The sequence below is a fragment of the Callithrix jacchus genome, chromosome 22 (genome assembly GCF_049354715.1).
Source record: "Callithrix jacchus isolate 240 chromosome 22, calJac240_pri, whole genome shotgun sequence".
Lineage (NCBI taxonomy): Eukaryota > Metazoa > Chordata > Mammalia > Primates > Cebidae > Callithrix > Callithrix jacchus.
The window spans coordinates 49,566,926-49,580,313 of NC_133523.1; the positions used below are offsets into that span (position 1 = coordinate 49,566,926).

Sequence of the window (13,388 nt, forward strand, 5' to 3'; positions counted from 1 at the left end):
AGCCAGATGGATCTTTCTAGAATAACACTGCCCAGCAGAACTCCCAGTGACGATGGAAATTATATACATATTTGCTGTCCAGCACAGTAGCCATTAGCCATGTGTGCTATCAAATACTTGCAATGTGGCTTATGTAACTGAGGAACTAAATTTTAAATTCTATGTAATGCTTACTAGTGTAAAGGTAAGTAGCCACATGTGCCTACTGTCTACCACATTGGACAGCAAAGTTCTAAAATGCGAACACCACCACCTCATTCCCCTACTCAAAACTTCCCACCATCTTCGCATCTCACTTATCCCAAAATTCTTTAACATATCCCTAAGTGGGCTGGCCCTTGACTCTCTGAGCGGTCTCATCATCCACCCTCCACTGAACTCAGACCATATTGCCATTCTTCCTGGTTTTGGAACACCCAACCTCATTCCCATGTCAGGGTCCTTGCATGTACAGTTTGCCCTGCCTATTACACTCTTCCTTAAGATTTCCACATGGGTCAGCCCCTCATCTCATTCACATCTTCCATGGTGAGGCCTTCTCTGACTAGTCCCTCTTAAGCAACCTCCCATATCTCACTCTCTAGCCGCTTTACACTCAGTTATTATTTGACTACTTTTAAAAACGACCTCTCTCATTAGAATGCAAGCTCTGTGAATGAAGAGATTTGTCTGTCTTGTTCATTAGTATATATCCACAGATGCTAGGACAGTACCTGGCCCACAAGAGAAGCCTGATAAATATCTATGCATGACTGAATGAATGAACAAACTAGAGAAGGCAAAGAGGAAAAAACAATGAAAGAAACAGGAGTCTTTCTGGTAACTTATTGGGTTTTGTTTGGACATCCACTTTTCCACTCACAGAGAAAGGTGGAGGAGGGCTGTATCAATTAGCACTGTATGGGACACAGCTGCTGGCTCAGGAAAGGAATGTAACCCAACATGGAACAATGAAAAATCGGGAGAGTATGTCAAGGGCTTCTGGAAAAGATGCGTCCTCTCTCTCTGGAATGCTTCTTGGGCACACCAGCTCTTTCTTGCTCCTTCTTTGTACAGGAACAAAAACAATGGATCTAGGATTTATTGTCAAAGTTAGAGGCAGAGTAGAAGGAGAAAATGAAACTAGGTCTCTGATGACTTCCCTGGGTCCCTGAATACAGCCCACTGATCAGTATTACAGGCTAATAATCCCTCTGTGACTTCAGCCAGTTTGGATGTGGGTTCTCCGTTAACGACAACTGAAGGACAACAGTGATCCTAGCTGATGCACATGGTGACCCAATGCAAAGAAGGGAATTTCAGGAAGATGGCGGACGTTATTAGGTTGGAGCCATAGAGTTTGGGAGAGGTCAAGTCTAGAACATTCTTGTCATTCTAGAACCATAAGGATGCTAGTGGGGACCTTTTGTGGAAGAAGTTTCAAAAAAGAGCATATATGTGTGTCTGTGTTGGCAGAAGGAGAGGGATGGAAACTAGATATGGAGGTTAAGAAGCAAAGGGAAGGGAGCCTCTGGGTGTCAACAAGTCTGAGGAGCTGATGTGAGGGAGAGCGGGAGGGCAGTGAGAAAGACAAGTGGTATCAGGCCCAGGTTTTTTGCTTGTCTCAGTTAAAGAAGAGAGATCTATGATTTCTAGCTGCAAGGAGAAAGGTGTGAGTGACTGGAAGGGCTAGAACACAAGTGAAAAAGGACACTGGCCTCCTGGAGCTGAGCAGGAGAGGAACTTATGTTGCAGGAAGAGATGAGCTTCAGAAAGGAGATTAAGGGGAGCACTGAGGAGAAAGAGCCCCTGAGGTGAGAGCACCCACCAGCCTTCTCCCTGGCCCAGGCAGGCTTTGAAGAAAGCTCCCTGACTAGCATTTCCTGGTCCTGACTCCTCCACCCTGGGCTTCCCCGTCACTACCCACCTTGACAAATCACTGCATTGCTGTCTGTTTCCACTGCACGTGATTCCTCCTTTTCCAGGCGTGAGATAATGTCAGGTTTAGAGAAGCGGTACCCTGTTGGAGAGGAAGACTCAGAACTCAGGGGTTCAGTAACTCCCAACACTGGGTCCCAAAGACTCTGGGATACTAAGGAAGGAACAAACTTTCACAGGAGCAGCATGAAGCCTATTTCCAGCCTTCAGAGACTTTATCTCCTAAAGGACATTTAGAATGTGTGGAGATAACCTTTGGTTGTCAGAACTGTGGGAGCAGGGGGAGGGCTTCCTGGTGTCTAGAACGGCTGGAGGCAGGGGTGCTGCTGAACACCCTAGAACCTGAGTGCTCTGGCCCCACGTCAAGAGTGCCAAGGCTGAAAAACTGCTGTGAAGACTACAAAGAGGGCACGAGGGCAGTGTGTTGAGCTCCAGACTTCAGCACTAAGAATCTGCTGTAGCTGCTGAAAAAGTCATTTGGTTCTTTTCCCTCCTGTGGTAACATCCACTGCCCCCTTGTCTTGAAATGCTGTTCTTCCCCCTCCCTCAGTTCCTTGTTTCCCAAACTTCTACCGTTTGCATGCCAAACTATCTGTTTACTGCCTGACTCTCTCCGCTCAAACGTAATACCCTTGAGAAGGGGAACTGTCATCTATTCTGTAACCCCAATGCCTATACCAGACCTTGTGCCTCTGAGTTTGCTGACAAGTCAATGAATGAGTATTCTGGCACTTCTATGTGCCATTTATACTCGTATTCAGTATTTGTTTAATGTTTTTCTTTAGATCACCTTTCATTTTAACTTAAATATGCTTATTTTCTTTCCTTCCTTCCTTCTTTTTTTTTTTTTTGAGATGGAGTTTCACTCTGTTGCCCATGCTGGAGTGCAGTGGTGCAATCTCGGCTCACTGCAACCTCTGCCTCCTGGGTTCAAGTGATTCTTCTGCCTCAGCTTCCCAAGTAGCTGGGACTACAGGCACCTGCCATCACGCCCAGCTAATTTTTCATATTTTTAGTAGAGATGGGGTTTCACCATGTTGGCCAGGCTGGTCTTGCTCCTGACCTCAAATGAACCACCTGCCTCAGCCTCCCAAAGTGCTGGGATTACAGGCATAAACCTCTGCACCCAGCCAATATGCTTATTTTCAATGGAAGCTTTATATCAACCCTGTAGATGGAAACCAATGTCACACACACACACAAATGGAAGGTAACGTCATGATAAATATAACAGAAAGTAAGGTTACTGAGTGCTAGCTAGCTTCTGCTGCCTATCTAACACTGAGGGTTTGCTGCTCTCTCTTTGCTAAGAGAGACATGCCAACATTAAACTGATATTCTTTACTTGACACAATCATAAGGCTTGAAAGAAAATTAGAAGTTCTTTCTCACCAACAGACGGAAGGATTATGTCATGCTGTCCATGTGCTACCTAAAAGAACCTTCTGTTTAGCCCAAGTGCTCATTCCACACGTGGGAAGGCAATGTCCCAGGTGATATGTAAGATCTCTATTAACACAAAACCTTCAGTGTTAGAGAAGCCAGGGGCTCAAGAGACAGAATGCCTCCAGTTCACTGTGTAAGAGCTGAAATGACACGATTGATTTATTTCCTCCATTTTGATACTATTCCCTCTATTTTAATTCATAAAACGTGGTTAGCTAGAGAAGAGTGTAAGAGATGTTGGAAAACATACTTCCTTGTAACCGACAAGTACCAGAGTTCAAAGTGTGCGCCCCGGGCCGGGTTTGAGACAGGATGCGTGTGTCTTCCCATTAGGTCTCTGACTTCACAAAGTTACTGCCAGTTGAACAGTGTTTGTTTTAGATTCTGTTTTTCAGGGGACCTCAAGCCCCCAAAAAAAGCCACTGAAAAAGGATCTTGGCAGCGGCAACATAGCTTTTTACTTTTTACTTTCAACATCACCTGTGAGAACAGGTAAAACAATTTTGCCTCTGGATGTAAAGAGAGATCGGCAAGCTCTGATTCTTAAACCTCAAGCCAGTAGGAGTCTTTGGAGCTCCTGGAATTTTTAGCAATTTCTTCACTCATTCACAAAACATCATTTCAAGCCCTCCATTGTGCTGAGAACTGCTGGAGCAAACCCCTGTCAGGTAGCACATCAGAGTTTAAGAGACCAGATTCTGCAGTCAATCTGCTTGGGGTTAAGTCCCAGCTTTTGACAAGTAATTTAACCTTTCAATGACTCAGTTTCCTCCACGTTAAAAATGTCAATAATAACAACAACAATAAGCATACCTCCCACTCATCGGACTTGTGAGAGGATTCAAGGAGGGGAAACACGTAAAAGACTTACACCAGTGCCTGACACATGTTTAGTGCTCAGTAAATGTTAGCTATTTTATAATTAACAATGAATTTGATGTTCAAATATTAAAATATTGCCTCTGACCTGGGTTGAGACTCGCTGACATCACTGATGAGAGGACACAGAGGAGTTGAGGGCCACTGCCCTAGCAGGAAGAAACGCAGTCCTGTGGAGAAGGTGTACTTACCCAGGGAGACCAGGTTCCGGTAATTCTCCAGGGTCACCTCCCGGTAGAGGCTTCTCTGAGCAGCACTGAGGGACCGTAATTCCTCCAGGCTGAAGTGCACGACCACATCCTTGAAGGTCACCAGCTCCTGAAACAGCAGAAATGCTCGTATGTGTTCCAAGTCCAAGAGCTATTCCAGAGCGGGAGAAAGAACCTGATTAGAGGAGACTCAACATGATTCAGGCATTCAGACCAGCAGAGGGCTTCCGAGTGCTCTAATCCAGAGCCACAGGCACCTGGCACTGCATCCTTCTGAGTCTGAGAGAAGCGGGAACACTACTGTAACAGTTCCTGTTGCTAGTTACTACCTATTTGAGTTGGAGGGAAAATATCCTTTTAAGCCACTTTATCGAGAAAGAATGCAAGCATGCAAATACTTAAAAACTCAGCAGTGTATCTCAGCCTTAGGAATCAGAGTCCTGGCTCTGGTTCTTTGTGAGTTTGGGTAGGTTAAGTCGCAGAGTCCCATCTGTAAAACAAAGTTCTCATGACATGAAGAAATACTCAATCTTATTAATAGACAAGGAAATGAAAATCAAAATGACAAAATACCATTTTATACCCATTCAATTGAGTATTGAGTAAAAATTAAGAAGTGTGACAATACCAACTACTATATAAAACATGGATCCACTGGAGATGCTAAGGGAAATGCAAATTGGAAAAACAGTTTTGACCTAGAAATTCTTTACTCAATTTTCAAAAATTTTTGTGGGCACATCTTACTTGTGTATACTTACAGGGTACATGAGATGCTTTCATACAGGCAGGCAATGTGGCATAAGCACATCATGGGGAGTGGGGTGTTCATCCCCTCAGGCATTTACCCTTTGAGTTACAAATAATCCAATTATACTCTTTAAGTTGTTTTAAAACGTACACTTAAGTTATTATTTACTATAGACTCCCTATTGTGTTACCAATAGTAGGTCTTACTCATTCTATTTTTTTTTTTTGTACCCATTAACCATCTCCACCTCCCCTCAACCCTCTACTACCCTTCCCAGCCTCTGGTAACCATTCTTCTACTCTCCACTGGACCTGAAAATTCTATTCCGAGGTACATTTGCTCATGTTTATAATATGTGTCTTATAAACATGGATGAGCATGTTTATAATAGCATTGTTTGTAACATCCAAATTATCTGGAAATAACCCAAACATTCACTAACAGCAGAAGAGATGAACACAGTATAGTCATACAGTGGAAGAGATTCCAGCAATGGAAACCAGTTAACCACAGTTATATACAACGATCTTGGTAAACTAAGTTGAATTTAAAAGGCAGGTGCCATACACCCAAAGGAAAATAAGCCATCCTACCAAAAAGACACATGCACCCGTACGTTCATCACAGCACTGCTCACAGTGGCAAAGACATGGAATCAACCCAAATGTCCATTTATAATGGATTGGATAAAGAAAATGAGGCATGTATACACCATTGAATATCATGCAGCAACAAAAAAAGAGCAAAACCATGTCCTCTGCAGCAATGCAGACGCAACCAGAAACCATTATTCTAAGTGAACTAACGCAGAAATAGAAAACCAAATACCATGTTCTCCCTTACAAGTGGGAGCTAAAAACTGTATATACAGTCATTAAAAAGGGAACAACAGACACTAGGGAATACAGGAGAAGGCAGGGAGGGAGTGGAGGGAGGGTTGGAAGAAGCCACCTGTTGGGTACTGTGCTTACTACCTGAGTGACAGATCCATTCATGCTCCACACCTTAGGATCGTGCAATACATCTCTGTGACAAACCTACATGTGTATGTATGCCCTGATTCTAAAACAAAAGTAACAATACACCTCTGTAACAAACCTACATGTGTATGCCCTGATTCTAAAATAAGAGTTAAAAAATAAAACATAGACTGACATCTTCAAATCTAAGGTTGTCCTAAGGCAACAGGATACTTAGCTTCCTTAGCAAATCTGAATGTCTACCAACTGGAAAATTGTAACATGTATGAGAAAATGCACAGGATCTCCCCACTCAAATATGCTAATCCAATAAACAGTCTTTATACACAGATAATGACAAAAATTAAGAATCGTAACTTGCTAGCCATTTTGCTCAAAATGTTATAGCAGCTAATGAACTTTTCTATTGCTTCTAGTTGTACTTTGGCAATGAAAAAAATGATTCAAAACCAAAGGTACATTGTTAGGCGGGGGTCTTAACCTGGCAACCATGGCTTCTTAGGGCTGAGCTTCGTAGTGCGTGTGCACCTTTCCGGAAGGGAAAAATTCCGAGTTTCTCAAAGGAGCCTGACTCAAAATACTTAGAATAGAGAGCAATCTCAGTTTTTCACAACCTTTTTTCTTGTGCTTTATTTTACTTAACTAATACAGTTAATATGCTACTATGCCTTGAATAGAATGGATAATAAATATTATTAGATAAAAAAGGCCAGGCGCAGTGGCCCATGCCTGTAATCCCAGCACTTTGGGAGGCCGAGGCAGGCGGATCACAAGGTCAAGAGACCGAAATCATCCTGGGCAACATAGTAAAACCTCGTCTCTACTAAAAAATACAAAAAGTAGCTGGGCGAGGTGGTGCACGCCTGTAGTCCCAGCTGCTCGGGATGATGAGTCAGGAGAATTGCTTGAACCCGGCAGGCGGAGGTTGCAGTGAGCCCAGATCGTGCCACTGCACTCCAGCCTGGCGCCTGGCAACAGAACGAGACTCTGTCTAAAAAAAAAAAAGATTGCTGAAAGAGAAATGTCACCTGATTTATTTTAAGAAAATTGAATTTGGTTGTAGAAAAGGTATTTAATTCAAGTAAGAAACACTGTATGGTCAGTCATAATTTCCCAGTCACAGTGCATATTTAAACTACGGTGGTCATGTGGTAGTCAGAGCATTTTTAAGACTGCTCTCTTACTGTTCCCAAATGTTTCCCTACTGTAAATTCTCCATTGACCATCCTACTTTTATTTTTTCCATCTCAACCTTTCTAACTATTAGAGAAAATCATGGGAACAAACCTACACTGGAATAAAGAGTCTTGAGTTCTTGTATTAGCTAGTTGTGAGATATGGGCTAATTAATCTTTAATTCTCATTGTCTCATCTTTAAAATAAAGAGATCCACCACATTATCCTAAAGTTATTTACATTCTAAAATTTTATAATAAAACACATAAAATCTTTTGATACTATAAAAATAAAAAGGCAGATATCAGAAGATTACATAATACTACGATACCCATTTTATTAATATACATCTTTTGCATTTTAATTGAAACTTTCTAGAACTTTCTATGCAAATCAAGCAACAACAGATTAAATTAGGGCTCATATACTGGCTGCCCAGCACCTTCAGATGTGTTTATTTGACTCATGTGGTCCTTTTATCCTTTTTTAAAAATTTGTATTTGCTACCATAACCAAAAAATTAGGAAATGTCATTATTAACTGGTTTTGTGGATTCCAATTAAAAAAATTAGAAGAGTTCTGTACTGTTTGTTATTGTTTTGCTTGTTTGTTTTTTGAGATAGAGTCTCACTCTGCAGCTCAGGCTGGAGTGCGGTGATGTGATCTTGGCTCACTGCAACCTTTGTCTCCCAGGTTCAAGTGATTCTCCCACCTCAGCCTCCGGAGTAGCTGTGATTACAGGCATGTGCCACCATGCCCAGCTAATTTTTGTATTTTTAGTAGAGACGGGTTTCACCATGTTAGCCAGGCTGGTCTGGAACTCCTGTCCTCAGGTGATCCTCCCACCTTGGCCTCCCAAAAGTCTGGGGTTACAGGTATGAGCCACCATGCCTAGCTTGAAATTCTTAATATACAAACATAAAGTATAATTAACATTTAAAAGTTCTGAATTTCAGATAAACAGCAAATAGTTTTTTTGCATATGTCTTAAATATTAAACATTGCATATTTATGCAAAAAATTGTTGTTTCAACTTAATATGCTAAAACTTCATTCATACTTACATGAAAAATTTATTCATGGTTTATCTAAAATTTAAATTAAATTGGGTGTTGTGTATACTTGCTAAATCTGACCAGCGTGCGCTGGAGTAACAGTACCACATTAGGCAGCAATAACTAAGTGGTTAGGGTTGTGGACCCAAAAGCCAGACTGCGGGTTTATATCTTAGGTGTATGATTTAACAGCTCTGTAACCTTCAGCATATTACTTAGACTTTCTGCCTCCACTCCCTCATCTACAAAAAGGGGTACGATAATAATGCAAACCACATAAGGATTTTTTGGAATAAAATGGAATACTAAAAAATAAACAATAATTCAAAGGACAAGAAAAGCGGAAAAATATTAAATATACAGTATGTGGGATGGTGATAAGTACAACAGAGAAAAGTAAGGCATGGAAGGAGGATAAAAGAATCAGAAGGATTTTTCTTGGAGAATTAAGAAAAAGAAAAGAATCAGAAGGAAACAGAGTAGCCAGAAGAAAAGGCCCAGCGAAGTGATAGTTATATAAAAACCTAAAGGAAATGAGGAAGTCCAAAATGGTTTAATTAAATAAGGAAGTCCAAAAATGAGCAGAGTAAGATCCCCGTATTTGCTAATCACGTCAGAAGAAAGCCCGACTCACCTGGGACCTAGCAGATGGTGGACTGTCTACCATCTCTGTGTTCCTCTCTTCTGCAGGGACAGAGTCATGAGCAAGGAAGCCTAGAAGGGAGGGAGGAACAGCCATGGAATTAAGCCCTGTCTGGCAGCGCTGACAGACACAGTGGCCTGCCACCCTCATGCCACCCTGCCCTGCCATGGGAAGGAACAGCAGTTCTAGAGTTCCTACGGTGAGAAAGATAGAAATCATTTCTGAACTCAATATAACAAGTTCCAAAAGTGAGCTCTGGTTACTGCCCAGCTCTAAATGCTTCAATGGCTCCCACAGCCTTCAACATACAGTAAAAGCTCCCTCTCTATCAGTCATTTCGGGCCTCACTGTCCAATCAAGATCACCACAGAATCTCTGTTTCTCAACTGGAAAGCAGAAATAATGACAATACCTATACAGTATTCCCCGCTTATCTGAGGTTTTGCTTTCTGCACTTCCAGTTACCCAGGGTCAACTGGGGATCAAAATTTTCCATTTAATAATGGAAAATTCCAGAAATATACAATTTGTATGTTATAAATTGTGTGCCATTCTGGTGATAAAATCTCACACTTTCTCGCTCTGTCCCATCTGGGACATGTAGCATCCCTTTGTCCAGGGTATCCACTCTGTATACACTAGCTACCTGTTAACACTTACTAGCTGTCTTGGTCATCAGATCAACTGTCACGGTATTGCAGTGCCTGTGGTCATGTAACCCTCATTTTACTTAGTAATGCCTCCAAAGCACAAGAAGAGTGATGCTGACGTACTGTTATAATTGTTCTATTCCAGAACTAGTTGTTGTTAATATCTTACTGGGCCTAACTGATAAATTAAACTTCATCACGGGTATTTATGTAGAGGAAAACACAGAGTATACACATGATTTGATACTATTCACATTTTCTTTTCTTTTTTTTTTTTTTTGAGACGGAGTTTCGCTCTTGTTACCCAGGCTGGAGTGCAATGGCGCGATCTCGGCTCACCGCAACCTCCGCCTCCTGGGTTCAGGCAATTCTCCTGCTTCAGCCTCCTGAGTAGCTGGGATTATAGGCACGCGCCACCATGCCCAGCTAATTTTTGTATTTTTAGTAGAGACAGGGTTTCACCATGTTGACTAGGATGGTCTTGATCTCTTGACCTGGGGGTATTAGAATGTACGCCCCTCAGATAAGGGGAGTATACTACACCTCTAAGGGCTCTTGTAAGGATTAAACATTACATATGTAAGGCACACGGTAGTATTTTTGGTAAATGGCAGCTCTTAGGATTAAATATTACATATGTAAGGCACACGGTAGTATTTTTGGTAAATGGCAGCTCTTAGGATTAAACATTACATATGTAAGGCACACGGTAGTATTTTTGGTAAATGGCAGCTCTTAGGATTAAATATTACATATGTAAGGCACACGGTAGTATTTTTGGTAAATGGCAGCTCTTAGGATTAAACATTACATATGTAAAGCACACGGTAGTATTTTTGGTAAATGGCAGCTCTTAGGATTAAACATTACATATGTAAAGCACACGGTAGTATTTTTGGTAAATGGCAGCTCTTAGGATTAAGCCTTTCCTATATATTTTTCACTCATTGGTCACTCATTAATCCAAACACCACCTTCACTCCAGGAGCCTTAAGTTTGATGGCCTTTCTTGCTTATATATTCTCTTTTCTGGGTGTACCCTTCATTAATCTGTTGTTTCTTTCTGGTACCCTAGGGAACTCTCTTTCCTTCTCACTGAACTCTAGCTTCATCAATAACTCAGTGCCACTGGCCAAGTTTTTAGCCCCTGGATAACACCCACTATATCCATATGAGGCACTCACTGTAACACCATGATTAAGAGTAGATGCTGGCACCAGCAGCCTAAGTCTGAATCCTGACTGCCAATTATTAATATAAATTGTGGAACCATGGTCTTACTCAACCTCTTTATGCCTCTGTCTCCTGGTCTACAAAACGAAGGTAATGCCTATTTCACAGAGCTATTAATAGAGGAAAATGAATTAATATGTAAGGACACCTATGATAATAATGAAAGCATTCTAAGTGCTCAAGTGTTCATTATTAGCATTTACAAAACTCTTTTAAGGAATGTGGGAGCACAGAATGGGATTAATCATAATCCCTAGTTCATGATGTGCTATCTTAATTGAGCCATGCAGAGCCTTCATGGTTATTTTAAATCCATCTGTTTATATTTTTAAGTATAACTAAGACCTGTGAATTTACTATCCAACCCAAAACTAGAACATTCCCAATAACTTACATCTGCCTGTGTGCTTCTTTCATGTGCATGCTCCAGTCCTCCCTCCAGAGATAAGCATGGTCTGAGGTCTCGTGTTTATATTCATTGTTCCCTTGCTATATACATGCCCCAAACAAGACTTCATTTTTAGTTAGTACTGTTTTCTTCAAAGGACTATAAGGACCCAGTGGCTTTCTTCTCTCATTCTTGAAATGTTTCCTTAACTCTAATCTAATAACTTGAGTTTCTAAGATATCTGTCAAGTTTTGGCAAAAGTTGAACTTCCAGGCATTATATCTCCCACATTTTATGCCCCCTTGCATAAAATTTAGCTAATCATTCTTGTTGTTGAATAGAAAGACTAAATAATGTAAAGACAATTTTTTCCAAATTTATACCTAATATAGTAATGCCACAAGCAATCCCAGGAGATTTTGTTTTTGTATTGTGTGTGTTGTTTTGTGTTGAAACTAAGGTTTGCGCTGGATGAGAAATGTGAGGGGAAGGTGAACGAAGCTGATATACTCAGAGAAATAGTAAATGTTAAAAGCAAAAGCCAAACCCACACAGCTGTAAAAAACAATGAAATCATGTCCTCTGCAGCCACATAGGTACAGCTGGAAGCCATTATCCTAAGCAAATTAACTAGAAAAAGAAAACCAAATACTACATGTTTCCACTTATAAGGGGGAGCTAAACACTGGGTTTAAACTACATGGACACTAAGATGGGAACAGTCAACACGGGGAATTCCGAAAGAAGGTAATGAGGAAGGAGGGCAAAGGTTGAAAAACTGCCTGTCCAGTACTATGTCCACTACCTGGGTGACAGAATCACTAGAAGCTGGAACTTCAGCATCACCTAATATACTCATGTAATAAACCTGCAAATGCACCCCCAAACCTAAAATAAAACTTAAAAAAAACCCCAAATCCCAAATTTCTTTCATCTCACATGACATTAGGCAGATCAGACTGAATGTATAAAATTCATTGTTTCATTCATTCACTCAGCAAATTTGCATTCAGCTCCTATTACATGCCAGGCATACAGCAGATATTCAATAAACAGAAGCAGCCAGTGGCTTCCTCCTTCTCACCTTCCTTCTCACATGCCGGAATAAAGTCTGCCACCATGGTTCCTGCCTCCTTGCTATTCTTGGGCTGTTTTGACCTGCCCCACGTCTGAAGCTCCTCTGGCAGGGTGCTCAGAAACTGTGCCAGCAGTTTCTATCAGATACAGATAGTTGCTCTATCATGTACTCCTTGGTGTGGATCTCTGGCTGCGCCCATTGCCAACAGAGCTCCTGGATTTGGCTCACAGCTTGATGAGGCCCATTCACTGACAGTCCCCAACTTTTGATGAGAAACTTTCAGTGTCTCTGTTTCTAGTTTATCCTCTTGACCATGCACATAAAAGATGTAGGGATTCCTCGAGATATCCGAAACCCCTATCACATGTGGCGTCTTTACACCCTGGTCCTTTGCAGGAAACAGCTACTCTTAAAGGCAGGCTGCTCTAGAACACAATGCTGTGGAAGACGGTGGGCAGACCTGTATCAGATAAAAGGATACAAAGACCTAAGGACCTGCAGAAATTAGAGAGACAACTAGCCTGCACGGTTATGACTGGACAGTGGACTGAAGGTGATCTGAACAAGTATTACCCAAAGATGACAGCTAAATAGCCAATCAACACAAAACAAGCAGAGATATAGGAATTAAACGACAATAGGATATAACTATACACCCTCCAAAATGTTCAAAATGAAGAAGTCAGATAATACCAAGTGTCGGGAAGGAGACAGAGACACAGTAGGATGATATATTTGTATACTGCAGTGCTAAACAGAAAATATGAATGTACATTGCTGTTGAATTAAAGAAACCAGGCTCAAAAAAAGGTCCATATTGTATGATTCCATTTATATAAAGGTCAAAATAGGCAAAACCTAACGTGCTAGAAGTCAGAATAGTGGTTGCTGTTTGGGGAAGGGTGGTAATGACTGGTACCAGGCATGAAGGCTTCTGGAAAGCTAGGAATGTTCTATTTCTTAATCTGAAAACTCATGATGTG

General features: G+C 41.3%; 1 protein-coding gene across 1 annotated transcript in view; it reads right to left on the reverse strand.

The window, feature by feature from the left end:
• ZIM2 (zinc finger imprinted 2) overlaps positions 1-13,388 on the reverse strand; it is a 35,623-nt gene that overhangs the window by 15,918 nt on the left and 6,317 nt on the right. Inside the window, exons 3-5 of the mRNA XM_078359617.1 lie at positions 9,048-9,127; positions 4,434-4,560; positions 1,907-1,999 (exon numbers count right to left, since the gene is read on the reverse strand). Coding sequence (XP_078215743.1) covers positions 1,907-1,999; positions 4,434-4,560; positions 9,048-9,127 — 300 coding nt within the window. The remainder of the gene's footprint in view (positions 1-1,906; positions 2,000-4,433; positions 4,561-9,047; positions 9,128-13,388) is intronic.